At 44.4% G+C, this 24,803-nt stretch overlaps 1 protein-coding gene across 1 annotated transcript in view; it reads left to right on the forward strand.

The window, feature by feature from the left end:
- LOC146186155 (beta-mannosidase-like) overlaps positions 1-24,803 on the forward strand; it is a 68,645-nt gene that overhangs the window by 6,262 nt on the left and 37,580 nt on the right. Inside the window, exons 4-11 of the mRNA XM_084607992.1 lie at positions 5,449-5,654; positions 6,552-6,622; positions 7,326-7,522; positions 8,984-9,143; positions 10,364-10,668; positions 19,806-19,882; positions 21,992-22,054; positions 22,110-22,319. Coding sequence (XP_084464118.1) covers positions 5,449-5,654; positions 6,552-6,622; positions 7,326-7,522; positions 8,984-9,143; positions 10,364-10,668; positions 19,806-19,882; positions 21,992-22,054; positions 22,110-22,319 — 1,289 coding nt within the window. The remainder of the gene's footprint in view (positions 1-5,448; positions 5,655-6,551; positions 6,623-7,325; positions 7,523-8,983; positions 9,144-10,363; positions 10,669-19,805; positions 19,883-21,991; positions 22,055-22,109; positions 22,320-24,803) is intronic.

A 24,803-nucleotide genomic window follows, 5' to 3' on the forward strand; every position in this document is an offset into this window, starting at 1 on the left:
GCAGCGCAAATAAAAAAAAAGAAATAAAAATGAAAATGCACAAACATGTTTACACACACAGAAAGAACACAAAGAAATAAATAACACATGAAATGAAATTGAGACGAAAAGTATCACGGAAAGAAAGCAATCAATGAGTAGCGTCAGTTATATACACAGTCAGAGAATCGTTGAACACATCACGAAAGAAAAAAAAAATAACGGTAGATAGAGAGAAAACAACAACAACAAATAACTGACATTTATTATAGTAATATAGAAATATACATAAATAACAATTCCAGGCGCAACAAGTGCGTGGTACTTAAAACACAGGCTAGAAATACAGAATAATACAATAAAGAAATAGAATTGAACACGGGACAGTAAGATTCGAATATAAAGTTTAAAGTTGAAATATAAGTAAGAAACGGATAAAAAGCAGTTCAAGATACAGACAGCATTAGGAGAAAAAGCAAAAAGTGAAGTAAATACAATATTTTAGGCTAGAAAGTGGGAGTTATATGTGATAAAGTATTATTTAGAATACAACGCTACGAACATCCAATATAAATGAACAGAGCGAGTTTTGGAAGACGTCAAGGTGAGGACAAAAAGAGTTAAATAACCACTGCATTCTGCCCAGAGGGGAATGGGAATGAAGAGACGGAGAAACTTGAAACGGTCTGAATTCCCTCATGCTCTTTCGCGGAACGCGCAGTAGGATACACTCTAAGAGCTGAGGGCACATAATGTGACCATGAAGGAGTTTGTACAGAAAAGTGATATCAACTCTGATACGACGGCATTAAGAGAAGGAAAATGCAGTGGGGTACTCTTGGTGGAGCGAGAGGAGGAAGTTGCGCAAGGAAAGCGATATTGAAATATTCGTCAAAACGTTTGCTGCACTCTGTCGACCTTGTCGCAGTTTGATTTGCAAGTGCCATTCGAAACGACTGACGCATGCTCCAAAAGCGGCAATCATATAGACAGGTACAACGTTAAGAACGGAAGTGGAAAGTCTGCAGATGAATCCGTGTGTGGCATAGCCCGCTGAGCAATGTGTTTAGTATGAGAGGAGACACTGAGGCTACGGTCAAAAAGTACACCAAGGTCATTAATTTCATCAACCCTGGACAACATCATAGAATTCACAGAATGAGGGTAAAGAAGGTCATGTCTTTTACGAGGAGGAAGGTGGGACTGAGAGCGGAAAGATAGAAAGAGTACCGTAGTGGTGTCCTATGGAGTAATTTCGACCACCTTGGGATCTTTAACGTGCACTGACATCGCACAGCACATGGATGCTTCTTCGTTTCGCCTCCATCGAAACGCAGCCACCGGCAGTCAGGTTCAAACTCACAACTTGTGAATGGAATAAAACGAGCAAAAATGACTGCGAGAACTAGAAAATAATGCAAGAACAAACGGAGTTTGAAGATAGCATGACAACTCAGGAAGAAAAAGTAACTATTTACAAAACAAAGAAACTATAGAAAAGTCATTTTCCTTGAATATTGACCCTCCGTGGTTATTTGCTACTTGTTAATTCTAAGCGTACGTCCACTGAAACAGACCCTGGTCCAATGAATATAAGGTATTTAAAAGCCCTCCGTATATACACATACACACGAAAGATGCGCGCAGTCGCGAGTTGCAATTACGGCAACCACGCGGCGCATCAATACCTGGCAGTGTTCTTGAAAGACACTACATCTGCCTCAGATTTCTACACATGATGCTTCAGAAACAGGGAAGAAACATATTTTTGATACGGCAGCGTATTTCAAAATAATATCGTTTGGAACATATTTTCAACACTCCCGGGTATATGTAAACAAATTTTCTCGTTCTCACGTTTCTCGTGGTCCTTATATCGAACTTTCGGCAGAGTGTCATGGCCAGTAAAAGTTTGGTTTTGTTTTGTTTGTGGGGATTAAGGTCCCAAAGCAACTCAGGCTATGAGAGACGTCGTAGGGAAGGGCTCCGGAAATTTTAACCACGTGGATTTCTTTAACGTGTACTGACATCGCACAGCACACTGGTGCCTGGCTTTTCGCCTTTATTTAGAAAAAGTTTTATTAGGCATTAGACGTTCCCATTGGACATTCACATGCATGAGCGGCTTTTCGCCATTTTAGAAAAAGGTTTATTAGACATTAGACGTTCACATTGGACATTCACATGCATGAGCGGCTTTTCGCCATTTTAGAAAAAGGTTTATTACACATTAGACGTTCACATTGAACATTCACATGCATAAGCGGCTTTTCGCCATTTTAGAAAAAGTTTTATTAGACATTAGACGTTCACATGAGCGGCGACAAATGGCCGAAAAGAGGAAAATATGAAAGGTTCTGCAGTTACATCTATGCAGCGGCCACCAACTTTGTGTATATACTGGTGCAACTATCAGAGCAGGCAGGTAAAATTTTGCGAATGATGATACCTTTAGAGAACCCATTTGAGAGCAGAAGGCGTATGCAACGCCAGTAACGCTTTTTCGTCGACGCGCCTTGTTTCTTACTTCTGTTCTTGCGCTATTATTTTTTTTGTCGTGCAATCAACAATTGTCGAGCAAAAAAACTTGCCTAAGTGACCCTATTATCTACATTATCGCATCGCTCTGGCGCCGTCCTTTCATCTGGCGTCAGGTTCTTCGAACCAGAACCCGCAACGCAGACGAAATTGCTTTAAGGTGCCTTTCTTCATCGGCACAGTGCGCTGTCTGCATTTCAGTTTTTCTCTGGCCTCTCTACAACAATTACAGCTTCAAATATTGACTGCTGGCTAGCAGAGCAAAGTGCACCTGCAGTTAATGGACCTATGAGGCTGCTGTGAATGGTGCATGCAATTTCATGTACGGGCCAGAGAGTTACCACCGTCTAAAGGAATATCGGCCTCGTTTTCATATTTTAAGTACGGAAACTCATGGGAACATATTTAAGCGTTAAGGGTGACGGAAGAAAAAAACAACTGATTTACTGATTTATTTATAGGAAGGGAAAGGCGCGGTAACTGTCTCACTTGTTTTTTTTTTTTCTGTGGACACCGCAACCGCGCCGTAAGGGAAGGGAGGAAGATGGGAGTGAAAGTAGAAAGAGAGAAAGAGGAGCCGTAGTGGAGGGCTACGGAGTAATTTCGACCACCTGGGGATCTTTAACGTGCGCTGACATCGCACAGCACACGACGCCTCTTCGTTTCGCCTCCATCGAAACGAAGCCGCCGAGGTCGGGTTCGAACCCGGGTACTCCGGCACAGTAGTCGGGCGTCTTACCACTGCACCACTCCGGCGAAAAATTGACTTTAGCGACTAAAGTAGTGAAAGGCGAAAGCCTGAGAAGTCTCATCTTGTCTAGCGTTCCTGCCATCTGCAATCCCACCCTTGAACGCGCGCCATGGAACGCCACGCTACAGGAGCAATGGCGTACCATCCAAGCGCACGCTTGTCGGAGAAATATTGCGCCTTTTCTCCAGAAGTCTCTTCTTGTCTAGCGTTCCTGCCGCCTTTATATACTAAATTATAAAGGGGCATTGCAGATGACAGGGACGCATCTCGCCTCGACCAATTAGAACGCCGCAAGAGCGGGACACACTTTGTCCACGACATCATGAGCCAATAAAGGCTTTCGCCTTAATAATAATAATTGGTTCACAGGAAGGGAAAGGCGCAGTCACACTTGTTTCTGTGGTCACCTGAACTGCGCCGTAAGGGACGAGGCGAAGGGGGAATTGAAAGTAAAAAGAGAGAAAGAGGAGCTATAGTGGAGGGCTTCGGAGAAATTTTGAACACCTGGGAATCTTTAACGTGCGCTGACATCGCATAGCACACGGACGCCACTTCGTTTTGCCGGGTTCGAACCCGACCTCGGCTGCTGCGTTTCGATGGAGGCGAAACGAAGAGGCGTCCGTGTGTTGTGCGATGTCAGCGCACGTTAAAGATCCCCAGGTGGTCGAAATTACTCCGTAGCCCTCCAATACGGCTCCCCTTTCTCTCTTTCCACTTTCACTCCCACCTTCCTCCCTTCCCTTACGGCGCGGTTGAGGTGTCCACAGAAAACAAGTGAGACAGTTACCGCGCCTTTCCCTTCCTATAAATCAATCAATCAAACAATCAATCCTCCACCGAAACGCAGCCGCCGCGGTCGGGATCGAACCCGGGTACTCTGGGTTTGATTCTGACCGCAAAACCGAATTTACAGTGAATGAATGCACCCTTTGAGTAGGATGAAGCGAAAGATGGCATGAAAACAGTTAGGAGCCGGGCGGAGACCATCCGTACCTTTCATTAATCGCCGCGGCACCTCAGCGGCCATGGCGTTAAACTTCCGAAGCCAAGGATCGAATACCAGCTACAAAGGCCACATTTCTATAGAGGAGGAATGCACAAACGCCAGTGCGCTATGCGTTGCCACAACACGACAAAAAAGCTTCCCCGGCGCTAAACAAAAAGCAAAAAAAAAAAAAAAAGCACGGGTTCAACGCTGCTGAACCGAGTGTGGAGAGAAAGCTTTGGCTGCGGGTGACCGAGCGTTGCATTGAACACAACCAGCGTTTCCTTGAACGCATCAAGCTTTGGCTGCGGGTGACCGAGCGTTGCATTGAACACAACCAGGGTTTCCTTGAACGCATCAAATTTCACCGGCGTTTTAGGTGCTGGTAGTAAAGGCATTTTATTGCATCTAAATATGGGACACTTAAGCTCCGCCTTTAAGGGTATGACGCGATAGCGTATACGCTACCAAAAGCCCCTCTTTAACCAACCCCAAGAACGTGCCTTAGTGGCCTATAGGGATAACGTGAATGCCAGGGTCTTGGCAGGCTGATTCGGACATAACCGTCCCATGTGAAACGAGAGACCCAAGTTGGCAGCTCCTGCCACGGTGCCACGCCGACGGCTTGAAAACCTACAGTAGTGTAGCTTTCGCTGATGATGATGATGATTGATTGACTCTACCCTTCTTATCGGGCAGTCACCGTGTTGGCGCACAAAAAGCATCCAGAACCCTCTAGTACAGCGTTTCTGGTAGCTTACGTGTGCGCAGCTACGATATTTTAAAACCCCTGTAATTTACCATGCAATACTTCTGGCTTTCATTTCCTTTCCTAAGCGTATACACTCTTCGACGTGTTCGGCTGTATGGCCGACCACATGAGCTTAATTCCAGGCTTACATACTGGTTAGCTGCAAACATTCGCACTCCTAATGTATTATAATGGTGCACATGCCTTTAGCGACAGAATGGGCTACATGCATTAGTCGAGGTAGATTTAGTGGCAATCCGCTCGTGCGGTCGGACCACCTGTGACCCATTGCAATCTTAAAGCTTTTTTGGTTGTTCCTGCTTCGTCTTGTACGTCACAATACCTAAAGAAAAATACAACAGACAAATCTAGCCAATTTTTGCAGATATTATGCTTGCGGCTCTGATATGCTGCATTCACAGCATCGTGCGGTTGACTCCGCAGGTGGGTTACAACAACGTGAGCGTCCAGTTCACCTCGGCCGTGGCGTACGCGCGCGAGCGGGCGCATGCGTTCCCGAGGGGCCACCAGGTGCCACCTGAGTGCCCGCCCGTGCGCCAGCGCGGCGAGTGCGGTGTGAACCACGTGCGAAAGGCGCAGGCCTCATTCAGTTGGGAGATGGCGCCCGCGTTCCCGACGCAGGGCATCTGGTGAGCAACGCTGCGTAAGCCGTATTTTGTAGCAATAATTTTCGGGGTCATCCTTTTCCTTAACTGGTCACTGGTCCACCTTGGCTTGAATAGCGGTGGCAGCGAATAACGTTGCTTGTTCAGCTATCAGACATGACGTGATGAGCTGCAACTGCTACTGGTAGAGGGACAAATTTATTTATTGCGTAAATTGTTTCTACAAAATAACGACTGTTGTGCTTGTACATTAGATGCCAACGTCGACTGGTCGGGATATTAAGCCCTTGGAACGTGTGTGGAAGTGCTATTTTGCATCTGAGAGCGAAGCATCTTAACGATCCATCCAGCACAAAACATTTAGACATGGTTCATCGCTCTTACCTTTGACGTGTGGAAAGAACTTTTTCGAACAGCTAGCACACCTCATAGCTAAGATACCAAATCGCCCCCCCCCCCCCCCCCCCATCCTCCTTCAATAAAAATTGACCTATTACTTTAGTAATAATTACTGGTATACATAATGGTCGAAGAGCAAGCAACTACGCAATGGCTTTCGTGTATGGCACACCACTGCACAAACATAAGAAGGATGGCTCCACTTAGTTTCAAACATTGTGGATTAATGGGGTACATAACTCGTCATCACGATAACTAACACAGGGACATATTTTCAACCAAAATGTTCGGAAGCGGCATGGTAAGAGGCGCGGATGAAGGGCTGTACTTCGCATAAATATTTGTTTCTCTTATACTGGATCTTTAGATGTTCTCAATTAATGCTGTATATGATTGCAGAATGTTTCCGAAAGCCTTGATACTTAGCGATCTTGCCGGAATGTCATTTCCATTTTTCGATCATGAGCTGACTGTTGAAGTGACGGAAACAGTTGCATGCCTTATTTGTTTTCTGTTGTTCAGGAAAGACATCGGCATCGAGATGTATGATTCCTTGATCATTCGTGACATGGTGGTCAGAACCCGGCGCTTCGGTAAGTGTCTGGGAGGAAGTTGTCACGAAAACTCATGAGGATTTGTACACGCATTCAGTAGGCTCAGCACAATTGAATTTTATCGCGGCTAGCGTCTTTTTTGTCGTTATTTATGCAAACGGCAAGAAATGGCTTGTAACTGCCAGCAGTGTTAATCGCATAATTTTCAGAAGCGATATAAAGGTTTAAGGTCGTTGACCCCTGCTTTGCTTCTAGAAATGCGACATTAGAAGGAAAGAGTGAGCAGCACGCAAAAGCGCATCTCAAAAGGTCTAGGCTGGCAAACGTAAAAAACTCCTTTCCACGCAACCTAAACAGTTTCCCTGCACATTACTTTACTTCAAAAAATTGAAATAGCTCCTTCGGAGCGGCGCGCCGGTATCGCTATATGGGCGCTGGTTTACGGCGCTTGTTTAGGATGTAAATTTAGCATGGAGTAAAAGACGTTGGATTCAGTACTATAAAGGATTAAGTTTTCGGCAGTGTTTTCAAAGGTCATGTTTAAGAAAGATAAATCTAGAGGAAAAACATTGAGCTTTTTGACGTCAATACTCCCTGCCACTTCAACGGGGATGCTCTTAACTTTCTTCGCGCGTCTTATTGAGCTCCTAGAACTGATTGATTCATTTGTAATTCGTCAATGTTTTATATCTGACATCTCAAATCTGCTGCCTCCTTTTGTAACGCATGCTGCAAATCCCAGGAGAAAAAGATAAAGACGACAAACCCGACAGGTGGGCGCTTGATGTGGGCCTATTCCTCGAGGTTGCGTTCAGCGGCAAAGTACGGCTTCTGCTGAACCTGGTGCTGGATGAACGTCTGACCGTGAAGAAGAACATCACGGTTGCTGCGAATAACGAGCTGACCGCGCACTACAGATTCCGGTTAAGGATCCCGGAGGCAAGTGTTACATTCTTATGATAGTCTAGCTAGACCTCAGTATTTGAAGCAAGCGTGTTTGCTGTGTTCATAATATATACCATCGGATAATGGGATGACATAAAATTATGCACATAGAGGCATTCAGAAGGATACAGCGTTTATATCGAAACCACGAAAACGATGAACTGCGGAAAGTGCAGAACGGGGGAAGGAAACAGTTCAGCAAAGCATGTGCACATACTTGCCATAACCAGCAAAACACGAACTAATAGCTAAACCAGCCAAAACCATGGATAAAAGTATTAGCTCTCCTAGCTTAACCATGTTTTATAAAACGCCCGTTTTTTTTTTTTTTTCATAATGTGTTTCTATTTTTTCTCCCTTTTCCGTAAAAAGTTCCACTGTGAACTTCTTCACAGAGGCCTCAGAGTGTTTCGCTTCAGGTGAGATTCATAGCGCACATCCTGGAAAAGGGAAGGTCATATGCTTTACCAGCTCGGATCTTTGCAATTAACAGCAATCCACGCGCAGTCATTTGGAAACAATAAAATTTATACATGCCATCGTCCACTCGCCTTACAGTCCCTCAAGGGACTGCTACATCACGTGCACAAGCTATCCCGACCTTAATATTGCACCTTACTTTGATTGCACCAATACCTTTGAAAAATTGCACCAATACCTTTGGTAGTATTTTTTTCTGCGTCGCATTGAATATTGAAATTCATTGCCCTGTTCACTTTATTTGTTATCATTATAGATGGATTTATACTTGCAACTGACATTTTCTAGCTATTTGTACACTGTTTAACATAAATTTGATTTATATTTTATATGCTTTATTATGTGCTGTTATGTCCTGTATCTGGTTGTATTTTAGGTTGTTTTCTTTATGTACCGGTAATGAAACATTCCGCTTGTGGGGTCTGCAGTTGGTTGCAGTAGGCTGAAAACTAAAAACAAATCTTAAATGAGCTTCTTGGAAGTGTGCTGTACTGATACTAAATGCTGCGTCTACATGCAGAATTTCACCTGCTGACAGCGCTGACAATAAAAGCCACTAACTCTTTGACATTATTCTGATGTTGATAAATATAGTGCAGCTAAATATTTATTTCTTTTTCGAGATTCTTACTTCAATACTAAGAAACGACATTATTTCTTGGAGTTCCCAAGTTTAATTGTGCTTCAACTCAGCATCTTAGCATCTTTACTCTGCGCTATTTGCGAGTGATTGTTTTCCTCGATAAAACTACGCACAATTAATGCGCGATCGAATGGAATAACAGCGCCGCATAAAATGAAGAGCAAGTTGGCAGGAAAAACATGGCTCTTCTGCGTCTCTTCTGGTTTCACTCGTTATGTAGAAACTGACCGAGCTTTTTGTTCTGTGCCGTAAAATGTGTCCATTTCGCTCCTCGCAATTATCGTTTTTCCCCATCGTGGTGTGGGCACAACGTTGACGTGCTCGGTCTGCAGAGCCTGAGAATCGACACCTGGTGGCCAAACGACTACGGAGGGCAGCGGCTTTATCCGCTATCCGTCTCCCTGTCTATGGGAAGAGACACCACTTCCATCACGAGGAGCATCGGGTTCCGTACCGTGGACTTGGTCCAAGAGCCACTCGTGAACAGCACGGGTGAGCCATTTGTGAGCAGTGCGCACAGGATTTCCTCTGTTTGGTTACCATGCGGATTCCGGAACAGTTATGTACTGATTGGACGACACAGCGTTACTTACTTGGTCACTACCAATTTCCTCCGCTTAATTTTAATATCTCAATGCATGCAGATTGTATGGATTGGTATAGAGGTCGAGAGCGGAGCCGCAAGACGCGCATATCTCGAGGGAACGATACCTATATAACTTACTTAGGGCCGTTGTTTTCCTTCCGTTCTACTCTAGTTCTTGCTTTAGACCAGCTGGTTGTTCGTCACTATATAGCTATAGCATTACAGCGTTTGGACCAGAGGTAAAGGATGGGGCAAGTTATATGGCCGAACTATATACGTTAATGATATTAGTGGTATCTTATCGTACGGCGTTATCTTTTTTCTTAAGTGTTTGAAATAAATTATTTATCACTCACTGCTGGTTATTTCTATCGATTTAAATTATTACTTAATATTCTTGTTGATTTCAATGATTTACACAACTTTTTATCGATTATTTCGAGCTCACGAACTCGTTCTGAAGAGCAGTACTAGTACAGTGGCTAGAATTCTAGCCACTGTAGTACTAGGGCGTGCTACTCAGGAGTACCGGCGAGAACTGAATGCTGAACACGGCCACTCAAAAATTTCTGGGCGCCTGGCACGGTTTAAATGGACACTCGGACCAACAGCAGGCCCCAAACGCATACTTTAATGCCACATCACGGTAGTCACTTGCAGTTTTTGCAAACTCCTTCATCATCGCGTCTTCCGGAGTACGGTCTCGATCTGCTCTAGACTCGGCAGCTGCCAGTGCAACGTACCAGGCTCCTGCGTTACCCAGCAGCGCATCTGAAAACGACGTGGGTCACTGAGAATAACATCACTCACTCACTCACTCACTCACTCACTCACTCACACACTCACTCACACACTCACACACACACTCACACATTCACACTCACTCACTCACTCACTCACTCACTCACTCACTCACTCACTCACACTCACTCACTCACTCACTCACTCACTCACTCACTCACTCACTCACTCACTCACTCACTCACTCACTCACACTCACTCACTCACTCACTCACTCACTCACTCACTCACTCACTCACTCACTCACTCACTCACTCACTCACTCACTCACTCACTCACTCACTCACTCACTCCTCGTAATTTCCTTTCCATCCCTGGCTCGTAGGTGCGACATTCTTCCTGCGCGTCAACGGGCTCCCGCTCTTCGCCAAGGGCAGCACGTGGATGCCCGCCGACGCGTTTCCCGACCGCGTGACGAGCGACCGGCTCGAGGCGCTGCTGGACGCCGCGAAGGAGGCGCATATGAACCTGTTGCGCGTCTGGGGTGGCGGCATGTACGAGTCCGACCTGTTCTACGAGCTGGCCGACCGGCGGGGCTTGATGGTCTGGCAAGACTTTGCCTTCGCCAGCGCCCTCTATCCGGCCACGCCGGAGTTCCTGGACTCTGTGGCTCGTGAGGCCCGCCAGCAAGTAAGCGCTTCTTTATTAGCGGTGGCTTTTACCCGTTCGGGTTTTCCTTACCGGTATGTCAACGTTGGGTATGGTTCTTTGTTGTCCTGGGCCCAGAGATGATACGGGAAGCTCTGACTGTCTACTGGAATGCACAGCGCTACAGTTGTTGAACGGACCGGTGACACGCTCTTGTATTCGACATATTTTTCTGCTATCACATGCGAAATTAGGTGTAAATACGTACGGAGGGAGTGTACTCTGCGTCTCACTTTCGGTTCTCCGTTCGCAATGGAGGCGACGTGTGCGCCTGTAAAGACAACGCAGGAGCTTTTCCGGTATTAGACCAAGTTATTTCTTATTGGGAAACACATTCACTGATTTTTGGAAAGCAAAATAGCGCACTTTAAAACACACTTTCTAAGATGATTTACCAACTAGCCCGTTCTTCCACCCTTGTAAGTTACATTCACTGATAATGAATAACTAGTAATGAATAACAACACTGATAATGAATAAGGCCACATGTGCACCCAGCATCATGACTCACTGTACAGAAAATGTCTCTCCTATATATCTCCAATTAACGCGGTCCCATGACAGCAGATCCCTGCAAGCTTCTCAATCTCATCGGCCCACCTTTCTGTTGCACCCTGCCACACTTGCCTTGCCTTAGTATCAAGTCTGTCGCCCTCAACCACGGGCTCCCTCACGAGCGCGAGCACTCATGAAGGCGTCCTCAACCTCAATCCATGAGGATAAGAACGAAAAATATGCATAAATTAAGGATAAGGGTATGTCTCAAAGTGTGTACCTATCCTTGCCCTGAATTAGGCTTGCCGTCCAGGTCGACCCGAGTCCAGAATATGCCACAACTAAGAAAAAACTATATTTTAAAAAGGAGAGAGCGAACACACTCCTCCGCGTTCCCCCGCTCTCTTGAACTTTCTTTTTGGGCGTATATAACTTGATCACTCCCTCATCTTGTTTTCTTTTGCATAGCTTCGTTCGATCACGTAATATCGGGTGCGTTTATGCATCTTTGAATACTGTGGCATTAGAGTCCACAATAGCGTATATACCTGGGGCTCTCTGGAAATTCTCGTGGTGTGTTGACAGGTGTCGAAAAATTCCTTTATAGGTGGAGATGAAAATGTCGCAAAGTCACATGAGATGGCTGGGCGCTGATTGGTAGCCAGGCTATGTGCATGACGTCATGAGAGTATACGTTGCATGACCGAGTTTGCATTTACGCTGGCAGTTAGATTTTTACGCCAGCTGTTTCACATGGTCGAGCCTGGCGGAGGCTAATTGGCGGGCTCTGCATCAGATGGGTGCTGCCCTAGGTTGCGTGCATATGTGTCTAGAAAAGCTCTTTGAATCAGGTTGCAATGGAGCCAGAATATACGCCGCCTCCGGAAGGACAACCTGCAGTCAATGAATTGGATACCCAACCTAGTATAAGTGCTAAAATAAGGAACGGCCACATGCCGGACCCCGATGATACCGGAATTACGAGTATGCAAATCTTACCGCACCCTGTAATTTAACGTTATAGCTTTAAATGCCCGGTTCTCCCAAAACACCGGCCCCGTGAGCGAACTATCAAGGAAATTCCTCTGACAGGTAACATGACAAGGTACTGAATGTTCCTGATACAGACGACTTAGCACAAGTAACCATCTTGGGTTTCTCCTTTGCGAGTAAGATGACCGTAAAACCCACCGGGACCGTCGCATCCTGAAAGAGACACACTACACCTAGGCCACATAGACACGTTCCTGTTGCAAGTTGCCCATTACATTGTAGCTTACGACTCTGCGTGTTACACACATCAACACCAATTAAGGGTTTTATGGTTTATGAATTAAGTGAATGCACGGGGACGAAAATCCCAAAGCGAGCCATTGACCCTGTCTTTTAATATAATCAAATGGGGAGGTTAAGTGGCGCTCAGATATGTTTTATTTATGTAATTCTAATTCTTCAGTCATGCAGGCATCAATTTCTTTCCTATTGAAAATCACGCTACAGAAGGTTCTGTACGGGACAGTGTTTTATGCAACTTTAGATTACAGTGCTTTGATTTTGAATATACCTTGTATGCCCCATGCCTTCATTCTGCGGCTGGTCATAAATTCAAATATACTTCTTCCACACATGGTGTGAGTAGCTTTTCGCTCCATCCTTTCAAACGTACAGGCTGTGAAGCTGTTTTCAGGTTCATGCGGTTTATTACGGCAGCGTCTATTTAACTGCAGGCAAGATGAATTCCTGGCCTAATTTTTTCTGGTAGTCACATTCGATTGGTTACCTAAGACACTGTGATAAGTATTCTTTTGGCGGGCCCAGGCTTCCCGCCTTACCTTATATTTGCCCCAGTTTAGCAGCTGTCGGGATAAATATCAGACTGACTCGGCTCTTCCCAGTGATCAACTACAGCATGAACGCAGCGCAGCATTATTTCTTGAGCCAATTGTTAACGTCTAAAAATCTGGAACGCTAACCTTTAAGGATCAAAAGTGATTCACAAAGCCGAAAGCGGTCGCAGACAAGAACAATATGTGCCTAGTTCGACTCTATACCTTTGCCATACATCTAAAATGCTGAAAGGTAATTCACACGTTAAAACTACTGATCGTAAGGCTGAATGGGTGGAAAGGCAGACTAGGTGACGGTGAGGTCACGGGAGGGCAAACACAGTTTTTGAACGGAAGGTGTGGGTGAGGAAAAGGAAGTTTACAAAATTAGTGCTACGGAGTAAAGCCAGATACATGAGCATTTGCCCATGTCTGGTCAACCTTAGCAACCACCGGGTATATTGCCTTCGCATTACACCCCCTGTCATGCCCATTACTCCTTTTTGATGTCGACCAGAATGTCATCACCTCACGTTCGTTCCCTTACCCACTATGCACGTTCCATACATCTCTGCGTTGCCTCAGTTTCTGTCAAATTCCTTCCGTTAACCTTCGCGTTTCTGACCCATAGGCGAGTACCAGTAATATACTTGTGTTTACATTCTGTCCTCTTTAGAAAATATTATTTGCGAGCACACGCCAGTGAGCTTCAACCCAATTTGGCCTCTTCAGTTATTTCATTTTCCCATCGCGGTCCACGTCTGTGGCTGCTGCCTGTGCTAAACAGACGTATTGCTTTACCAATTCCAACGCCTCGCTGCCTATTGAAAACTGCTGTTCCTTTACGTGGCTTCTGAACGTTATTTTGGTTTTCTGCATATTAATTTTTAGGCTCACCGTTGTACCTCGCAAGGCTAGATTATGAATCACCCCTTGCATTCAGAACAGTGACCATGTTTCGGGCAGAATGTATGTTGTAAGACTTGTGTTAAAATGTTTGTGTTCTTTGTTCCACAGTTATTCTTCACAAAGCCAGATAACGCATATAGAGTAGAAAGCGCATTAAGACAGTCGAACGTATATATGTTGTTTTGAAACATATGACTACACCTTTTCTTTGAATGCTATCCCAGTATAAAATAAAATGCCAGAATAAATTCAAGGAACTGTTTATATGAATTAGGTAGCTTGTACTGGCTCACAAGTGGCACAGTTCATGAACATTATGTAATCAACGAAGGAATATTAGTTTTGCTTTTGAGGGGATGGCATTTTTTTTTGTGACAAGAAGAAATGTTATCACATCCAAAAGTGCCGTGACTGCGGCACGCCGCAAATTCCTCTTTCCGAATGTCGCAGGCACGCGTACAGCGCCGAAAGCGATATGCGTAGACAATATCCACGTACCCTTTTTAAGGTCTCGGTTGCTCAGTGTCCAAGAAGAGAAGCGACGGGTTACTATGCAAAAAACAAAACGGAGGGGAGAAAATGGTAAGTCTCGCTGAAGTGAGTGAGACGATAAGCTCGTCGGTGCGCCGGAGTTCTGCTGGCGTTGCTTTCCGGAAGTGGTCTGCGGCCCCTCTTGATGGACAACTTCCGTTCTTTTAGGCGTCACCGACCAAGCTTGAGGCGCGAGACGGGCAAACACAGCTTGTGAGTGAAGGAGAAAAAACGACGGTGTTTACAAAAACCAAAGTTTTGGGCGTATAAAGCCCGGAGTCACTGGATAGAATCAACTAAAAAATAGACTTAAAAGCTTACTTCGGTTCTCCATCGAGCCGGATAAAGGGGATGGTAAGGCCGACCAGGTTACTTCGTGCTATTCTTCAATGTTTTGTGAATATATTATAGGCGCGCCCAAAGTTATTGATTGCGGGGACGTAGAAACTATAAGGAAAACTTCCCGTGACGCAAGAACCATCGTACTACAGCTGCAAAATGAAAAGCGAAATGGGTTGAAAAATGTCTGAGGATACAATATCCTCGGCCGGCTACGTCAAATAAAAGGTCTTGCTATAGTAAACAATCTAACGGAGATGTCTAGAAACTTTGTCTTTATAGCTTAGGGAGAGTTGTTACGCGCGGCTCACTAGCCAGCCCCGCATAACGAGAGAAAGTGCACTTTTGATTGCCTTCTCTGACAATGATTATATTTCGTGCCTAGAACGCTTAAGAAGAAGGCACTGAAAGCTCCGAGATGACAAGACCGAGTCAAGCGATGCGAGCCGTACTTTCAACTTTCTGGCAGCTATTTCTCCCCCCCCCCCCCACCTCCCCTTGCCCTCTATTTTTTTTCCAATTGAGCTGCACTATCTTTATCAGATCAATTGTTTATTACCTGACAGAGTTAAAGCCACATGTAAAAACAATTATCTCTAGAAATGCGGGAAATAGCCATTACAAAGTTCCTTCTCACGGTTCAGGTTTGCGGAAGTTCTATACACAGCAAAACTTTGGCAGAGAAACGTAAAACTCCTTACGTGTAGGAATGCGAAAGTCTATAATCTCGTAGGTGAAAAAAAAAAAAAATCTAGGAGAAGCTACAGGGCAAAAACCTTTGGGGCTAGTTCTACTGTAGTGTTTACTTGGCAGAACTCCTTTTCTAGACACAGTAAGTTTTGCGACACGCTATTGTGTAAATCGCTTAGCACACATCGCGCATCCGCTAGTTACCGCGCCCAGGCAGAGACTGGCTGAAGAGCCGTCAGCACACTTCGTCTCATACCCTTCGCCGAGGCACAGTGCTGCCCCTTACGTTGCCATGGAGACGGCAGGCTGGACAAGGAGAATTACGATCTGTTTCTCACGAGCCGTAATGGAGTAGTGGTTTGCACGCTCGGCTGGAGATCGGAGGGATATGGACTCGAATCCCGGCCAAGACAACACATTAGGTGCTAGTAAGAATTGTGTTTTCTGAACACATTCTGTGACACGGCGCGCATGAGCCAAGAGACGCTTCCGGCATATGTTCGATTGACAATTTCGAAATGTATTGAAGCAATTTCTGCTGGTAAAGCATTCTGTGTGTATGTTTGCTTATTGGACGTTGACTACCATGATTCACCTGGCGTCTGGAAGTCATAATTTCTGAAACCTCGGCTTGAAGGAATACAATTGTTGGTACATGTAATGTAGGTCCTAACCTCTATCGCAAACCAGCCTTCGTTTTGAGTAGCAGATGCATGCTTAGTGGGAAGCGAAACGGTATGACACCTCCTCAAACAGGGCACAAAGAATGATTGCGCCACAATTATGATATGAAAAGCGATATATTTGCGCATCATGCAGTTCTGTTAGTAATACAGCATGAGGAAATGATGCTGCAGAGGCGTGCGGGGGAAGGGACCCTGCCACAGTTACACTCCCATTCGCCGCTGTGGTGGCTAGACGTATCTTCATCTTTATGAATGCCGTATACTGTTGAACGCCGACAGATGGATTTTCGTCTTTTGAGGCTAGTAATACTTTAGTTTTTAAAGGGATTCGATCACTTGGAATTACGTTGCCTTATCTTGGCTTTCTGGCCCGAGATCACCATTGTGAGTGAAATGAAAATAGTTCATATTTGGTATGTTCCGCATCGCGTCACATTACCCGTAATAAAACTCGTCGTTTTTTTTTAAACTTGTCTAAAATTGCGATGACATTAGTAGTGACATAGGACGGAAACTGTCGGGGGTCGGCGTCTGTGTCAGTCCTGTGAAGCTTGACACATGCAAAAAATGAAAATATAAGTTGGCAGGCGGAGAGCTGGGAATTTACTTTTCCTGTAGTAGAAGATATGAGGGTGTGGTCTGGCAAAGATTTACTCAGCAAAGATTGAGTAAAATAAGAGAATACAAATGGAAATGTAATAAGAAAAGAATATCAGGAAATGAATAATAACTGAAATGGAATCTAAATTTCAACATAATGTAAACTGGAATAATTGGAGAGTGAAAGCATAATAATATCGCACTTGTTAGGAAGTGACATTCTGCCTATATAGCATGGTGAGCACCTGGTATGTGGTCGAGAAGCGGAGGAAGTCCATTCATAGCGAGGTTAAAAAGCAGAGGAGAAAGCACCGAGCCTTCCTGCGTGGGGCCCTTCCGTGAATTTTCTTTCATTGTCGATATATATATATATATATATATATATATATATATATATATATATATATATATATATATATATATATAGATATATATATATATATATATATATATATATATATATATATATATATATAGACATGGATTGGTTGTTACTAATGGGCCAGAGTTAAACAGGATGTCACACAACTTTCCCGATTATCTATTTTATTCCAACAGTTTCGGACGGTGGACCGTCCTCCTTCAAGGTAGAATATATATATATATATATATATATATATATATATATATATATATATATATATATATATATATATATATATATATATATATATATCGACAGTAAACTTGTTTACTCCTCTTCCTCAACTTATCAACTCAACGTATCGTCCCAATGTGTCTGGGTTGACACTCTCGCACTCCGGTATATAGCAATGTAAAACAAAATTGTTGCTGTGTCGTTTAAAACAACGTCAGATGTGAACAGTTATTTAATGAGTTTACTGAAGTAAAATTGTGTCGTTTTTATTTTCTGTCTGTCTGTATCTCTGTGCGTATGTTTGTGTGTGTGTGTGTGTGTAAGGCAAAGGGGTCATATCTTTCAAGGGCGCGACTTGATTACTCGCAGTATAAGTTTTTTGAGTAGATTCATGCGCTTGTTCAGTCATCTCCTTTCGCAGTGCGCATGCCCATTCTAACTGATTCCTTTTTCAGCAAACTCAATAGATTACTCTTCACATCTGACGCTGTTTTAAACGACACAGCAACAATTTTTTTTACATTGCTATATACGAGAGTGCGATAGTGCCAATTCAGAGCTATGTTCCACGCCATACCTCAAAAGTAAGACACTAAGAAAAGCGCTTCTGATTAGGCGACGACAGAGTCCATTTATTCGCAATCTGTGTTCACTGAATTATTTGACGGGAGTAGCCGAGTTCATGCGCTGCATGAACAGCCTGCCCAGGCTAGCAGATTTCTGCATGGCTGCGCAGAGTAGTAGTAACCGTGACACCCACTGCGTTACCTTCTAAGGTTAATAGTGCTCCTACCCACTGAAAATGTGACTAATTTATTTGCATGACAGGATTTATGCCCTGAAAGAACACACTAGAAAACAAAGGCCAGGGAGTAAAGCAAGAAACAGACCTTGTGAGCAAGCTGACGGCGCTGTCACACTTGTTTCACAGTTAAAAAGTGAATCCCGCGTAACAGAAACGCGCTCTCCAAGGTAAGGCGTAGATTCAAAGCCAAAGCTGTCGTAATGTAGTTATAATTATAATGTAGCCATGTACAGTGCAAAGGCAGCACGCCAAAGTTGCGTGTGTGCTGGCCGCACCATGCTTCCGCGCCACGTGTAGCAGATGGCGCGCCCGGCAAAGAGGGAGAGTTGACTGCAGCGCCGCTAATTCTTGCGACGGCCACATGGGATACACTACTTCGCTGGATGGTAGTGGGAGCTGTGAAACTGAGTTTGTTCTAGTAACGTTGGTATATGTAGTATGTATACCCGGCCGTAATGTACTATGTATTATTGCTATGGTTATTCAGACTCAATTTTGCGGTCGTAATAATATTAATAGAGCCAATCTTTTTGGAAAATGGTAGTTTCATTTTTAAAACTTCGAAAGCTTTTTAGTTGTAGATGTGATAAGATGCATTCAGGTGATAAGGGATAACAGATCAAAGCAGTAGAGTCCTTCATTAACAGGCAGCGTCAGTTCAGTTCAGTCGTGCCTGCAGTGTTGCCTGCAGTGTTGCCCTTTCAAAGGGTGCTTTTTTGCCTCAATACAAGGGGAAGCCAACTTACGCGCTTTTGGAGGTTGTGTTTAACGCACAACACACGCGCACACACACACACACACACACACACACACACACACACACACACACACACACACACACACACACACACACACACACACACACACACACACACACACACACACACACACACACACACACACACACACACACACACACACACACACACACACACACACACACACACACACACACACACACACACACACACACACACACACACACACACACACACACACACACACACACACACACACACACACACACACGCACACGCACACGCACACGCACACACACACACACACACACACACACGCACACGCACACGCACACACACACAGAAAATAAAAATGAATAATTTTACTGCTTCTGGGAGAAGTTAATGTAATTTCAAACAAACACTGGACTGCAGTTTTAAAACACGATATTCAAGGTATCTACATCGCTTAAAGGACGTTAGAAGTTAACTGCACGAACCTAAGGTATTTATTAGTGCAACAAAAAAAAAATGAGCGAAAATGCAATATTGTCAACAACACTAATGTCGTATGCAAATTAAATGCATTCAACAACCAGAACTTGATTTCATCAACATAGACAAACAAGGCAAGATTACACTTAATGCAGAGGAGAACATTATACTTACTTTGGGAAATATCTGAGTGGGCAATGTATATCCTTTTTTGTGTCCTGTGCTAAATGAGCCTTAGTGTTCCTAACTTCCCCTGACCATCTTTTGTTGCACGTGATTTTGTATTACTTCAACAGCAAAAAGCACATTTGCAGCGAATGCACTTCAATGCGTGAATTAAAAACTTGGTTGGTAGCACATCTTGAGCTCAGTCAGAAGTTTATACGCTTTTGTGTTTGCCCGCCTCAGAAAAATGCAGTTACGAAGTCATTCGACATCATACCTCAGTACAGGCAGGCGCTTGACGTGCCAGCCGTTACAAGTCTGTAAGGCCTCTTGTAGATTCCGATCTAGATCGTCTTCGGAGTATTTTAGGTACTTTTATTTTAATTGCGATATCTCTTTTTTTCTTTTTCTTGTCGCTTTTTCAGCGCGGCATGCTCAGTTATGTTGAAGATATTTTAATTTTTGTGATCATCTTGTTTGTCGAATTTCTCTGCCATTCTTATGGTTCCTCTCTTCGCATTAGCTCTGAGTTGGAAGTCCCGTGCACAATTTCGCTTCATTGATATGCTTCAGAAGAAGTTGTATGCAATCAACGCCCAGTTCACATAATATAACTTTATGCGCAATTTATAATCATTACGTACCCTTGTGAAAAAAAAAAAACCGTATGAGTCACAATAACCTCATACAGATTTCTCATACTAAACTCATACAAATCTCATATTCTCATATTCTCATACGAAATTCATTCATCACATATATATTTCTCATGTGATGAATGAGTTTAGCATGAAATTATGAGATTTGTATGAGTTTAGTACGAGTTTAGTATGATAATTTGTATGAGGTGATTGTGACTCAGAGTTTTTTCTACTAGGGATGCCGTGACAACCGCTCAATAACAAAAGTCTTCTCAACAAGCAAATTTCCTCGCTCTCATGGCTCGTCTATTTCCTTGTCATGAAAATACTCAAATTTCCTTCGAATTTCTGGTATTGCGACGAACTCAAAATGATTCAAATCAAAATCCGTTTGTGCAGCTAAGCTGTCTGACTTGCGCTATGTACACTGGTAGGCTTTTGGAATCTTGCAAGTTCTCTTCTCGCATTGCTGTCGAAACACCCGCGCGATTATTACGGTGCTTTTTCTTCAGTAGAATGCCTTTTAGCTCGAAATATGTGCCAGCAAGAAAAAAAAAAAAAGAGCCTTGCTACAGAAACTAGATAAGTGCCGATCAGAAATGGTTTACTTCGAAGTAAGCTATCTCTTCTGCACAGAGCTTATGCCCACCTTTTAATCTCGAGGCCGTCTATCAGTGACACGAACAAATGAAGGACTTCCAGGTAATCGTTTCAATAGGCTTCGTTGCCCCCGGTGCAAAGCATGCAGGTCAACATGAAGAGGCCTGATGTTAAAAAAATGTATAGCAGAATACTTAAGCTTCGTCTTAAGAGAGGACGCGATAGCGCCTCTAATGCCGTCTCTTTATTCCGCCAACTTTAGGCATCTAGAGGCTGGTACGTAGTTGAGAAAGCGTAGTCTATTTAGTTTGGTTTTAGGGGGAAGACTCAGCATCTTCTCGGCGGACACCTTACGTTTACAATGAACAGCATAGATTTGGAGGCACACATGTCAACGGCTTGAATCCTTGTCAAAAACTAGACTGAAACTGGACAAGAAGGATAAATAAGAGCGAAATTGCATGGCGCCACACTGAACGCTACGCAATTAACGGCTACGTCATAATTTAATTCGAAACGACATGCGCATTTTTCGGATACGTTTTTATCAATTCTGGGTTACGGGGAGGGTGACGCCTTTCGCCTGGACGAGCTGCGTACGATATCGCGTGAAACCGAAGAGCAGACGTTACTAGAACGTTGGTTCTGGCGAGCAAGTTGACAACGCTGTACACTTGTTTCACGGCATTAAATTTCGCGTCACACAAACGCGTTCTCTGAGGTAAAGCATGCTTTCGAAGCCAAAATTGTCGTAATGTAGGCATAACTGCACTGCAGCCATGTAGATTGCAACGGCAGCACGTAACAGCTACGCGTGTGCCGGCCGCTCCATGCTTCCGCGCCGCGTGTAGCAGACGACGCGCTTAGCACGGAGCAAGAGTTGACTGCAGCACCGTTAGTTCTCATGAAGGCCACCAGAGACACCTCTCCAGGCGGAGCTGTGAAGCTGAGTTTGTTCTAGTAACGTTGACATACACCGTGTCGCCGTACGGCATTGGTCCCCCATCGTTGAAGGATCCAAGAGGCGATATATTGCTGCGTGCCTCTCTGAACCGAGGAGAAAGAGGACGAGACTGAGTGTAGTGCGTGGAACTGATCCTACCAGCGTTCGCTGCCTTGTACTCGTTACATTTTCTGGTGGAGCAGCCGGGTACGATTTCCCTTTTTTGCTGAGTTCCACCCTTCCAGGGTAACCCGGAGTCACCACGGATTTGACACCGGTCCACCTCAGTTCCAGCCGCCGCCTCCGAGGTCAGTCGTCAGAGTTCGGGCCTTTATCCTGCACACCTGTGGCCAACATGCATAGATCCAACACGAACATTGTGGCAAACCGAGAGAGTTCGCCCCATTTCGTCGTCCTCCAGTCTCGAACGCCACCGTCCTTCTATGGCGAGCTTCATGAGGACGCTGAATACTGGCTGAACAAATTCGAACAGGTCACCAAATACAACGGCTGGGATGAGCAAATAAAGCTCCATAATGTGTACTTTGCTCTCGAAGGTTCAGTGCGGACGTGGTTCGTGAACCACGAAACGACGTTATCATATTGGGACCCCTTTCGTCGCCAGCTGTTGGCGACGTACACCGCCAATGACCGAAGAGAGCGTGCGGAGTCGGCGCTGCAATTTCGCTGCCAAGCCCCTAACGAAATTATTGGAATGTACTACGAGAACATGATCCACCTTTTTGGCGTGCTGATCCAAATATGTCAGAAGAGAAGGAAGTGCGCCACCTAATGCACGGGGTGAAACAAGAACTGTTTGCTGGGCTTGTGCGCAATCCACCTGGCACGACATCAGATTTTCTAGTGGAGACCACCACGGTAGAACAAACACCTTGACACAGGGCTCAGCACTATAACCGTGACGTGTCCGCCATGTCACCGGTCGCCTATGCTTCTGGCTTCAACGGTTCTGATGATGCATTAAGAGAGCTTATTCGATCTGTGGTCATAGAAGAGCTGAGACACATGCAGCTACAGGGTCTAAACGTCGTCGTCGAGGCTTCCATCACTCGCGGAGGTCGTTCGTGAGGAAGTTAGGCAAGCCGTCCCAGAACCTTCTGTGCCTAGTGTGCAGCCACCACCACCGAGTGTGGTAGTGCCTCTCTGAACCGAGGACAAAGAGGACGAAACTGAGTGTAGTGCGTGGAACTGATCCGATCAGTGTTTGCTGCCTTGTACGCGTTACAATATCGTGCTTTAGTATACTTGGGTTATTGACTTCGAGCCTTGATTCAAATCAAAATCAAATCATATCGTTTATTTTCACTAGCTGCTTGCTGGTTGGAGCACCTGGGCTAAAAGCTGCTCGAGGCAGCTTGACGAGGCCCAGGTGACCATTACAAAAAGAAAAAGAAAAGAAAAAGGAAAACAAAATCAGAGTAGGGCGTGGTAAGCATGAAAAGAATTCGTTAAAAACACAACAGAACAACGAAACCCGACGTGTTCACACGTGCGATGCACAGGCGTTCAAACAACCAAGATATACAGTATGTAAAACAGATTATAAATAAACAATTCTAGATACATAATCGCTGATACCAAATGAAATGTCAAACACTCGTCAGTTATACAATATTTAAAACTGTATAGCACATATGCAAGTTAAAGAAAAATCACCAAGTTATAAAATACAAGAGCAAAATACAAGAGAAATACAGATGCAACAAATGTGTTGAAACAGATCAACGCAGAGTACATTCTCATGTGATTTTTATTCTACATGTTAATGAATTCGTTCCTCAACTGGTTTAGCGTAGGCTTTGTATCATAGATGTACCTATTTAGTAGATGTACCTATTACCGGCTTGATGTGCCGAGTGAGATGAAAAGCCTTGTATAGAAGGGATCTATGGTAGAACAAGATAAAGAAGATGGCTAGACATTATGAAAGAGCACTAAATAAGGGTTGAGAGAGAGCCTCAGTTCGTAAGCCGAGCTAGCGTTTCGACAGGTGGACTTGCTTTCATCTGGGCAGCGCGATCATCACCGGCGGTGGTTTAAATACGCTTTTGCTTTCAAAGAAGAAAAGGCAGGGAGGAAGAGAGAGGAGTGTAGGAGAGAAAGATATAGGGCAAGGAGTAAAAGAATGCTTCTCTGGTATAAATTTATGAGCCTGGAACTGGTGATCCCGTGCACTAAAAAAAAAAAAAAGATATATGAAAAGCGACAGCAGCAGGAAAAACAACAATGCGGTGTGGATGAAGAGTCAGCAGCTAAAACAGGTTCGATACTGACACGTCTTTCTTGAAAGTGGACAGGCATTCCTTAGGCTCCTGAAAAAGAATATAACGGCAGGGGAACAGTTATCAAAACCTTTCCGGAAGGAGGGGAGAAGTACTAAGAAACCCAGTAACATTCACCACTTGTTGTGGGACTTCTCATCACTGAAACCGACACGAATCCGGCACCTGACGATAGCTGACCTTTCAGCAAGCAATCTTGCCCCGTATATCGCTTGGACGCAGGGACCTCATCATTGCTCACTCCTGGACGTCATAAAATCAGCGAACCTTTTTTCTTTCATTTAATCATTTAATCATTTATTCATTCTTCAGCTCATATCCTACTCATGCCCTGAGCAAATATCGTTACAGAAAAACAAACAAAATAACGTATCAAGTGAACCATACCTGCCAAGCCCATTATCCATACAAAAGGATTCAAGGCGAAAGTTAAAGCGCACAACAAGACGAGGACAGTGATAAAGACGAGACACACGAGCGCTAACTTGCAACAATTTATTGCGGACGGCGCCGTCCGCAATAAATTGTTGCAAGTTAGCGCTCGTGTGTCTCACGTCTTCTTCACTGTCCTCGTCTTGTTTTGCGCCTTAACTTTCGTCATGTATCACCAACATGCCCAAACAACCATTTTGCTGAGGATTCAAGGGGGAACCAAATTAAGTAGTGACAGGAAGGGAACATGTTTGCTAAAACACAAGCAGCTTATGCTATTGCAGAGGGGGGATATAGGGTACACGTGCTGTGAACAAATGTA

This window comes from Amblyomma maculatum, chromosome 6 (assembly GCF_055883805.1).
Source record: "Amblyomma maculatum isolate TAMU_Amacu chromosome 6, ASM5588380v1, whole genome shotgun sequence".
Lineage (NCBI taxonomy): Eukaryota > Metazoa > Arthropoda > Arachnida > Ixodida > Ixodidae > Amblyomma > Amblyomma maculatum.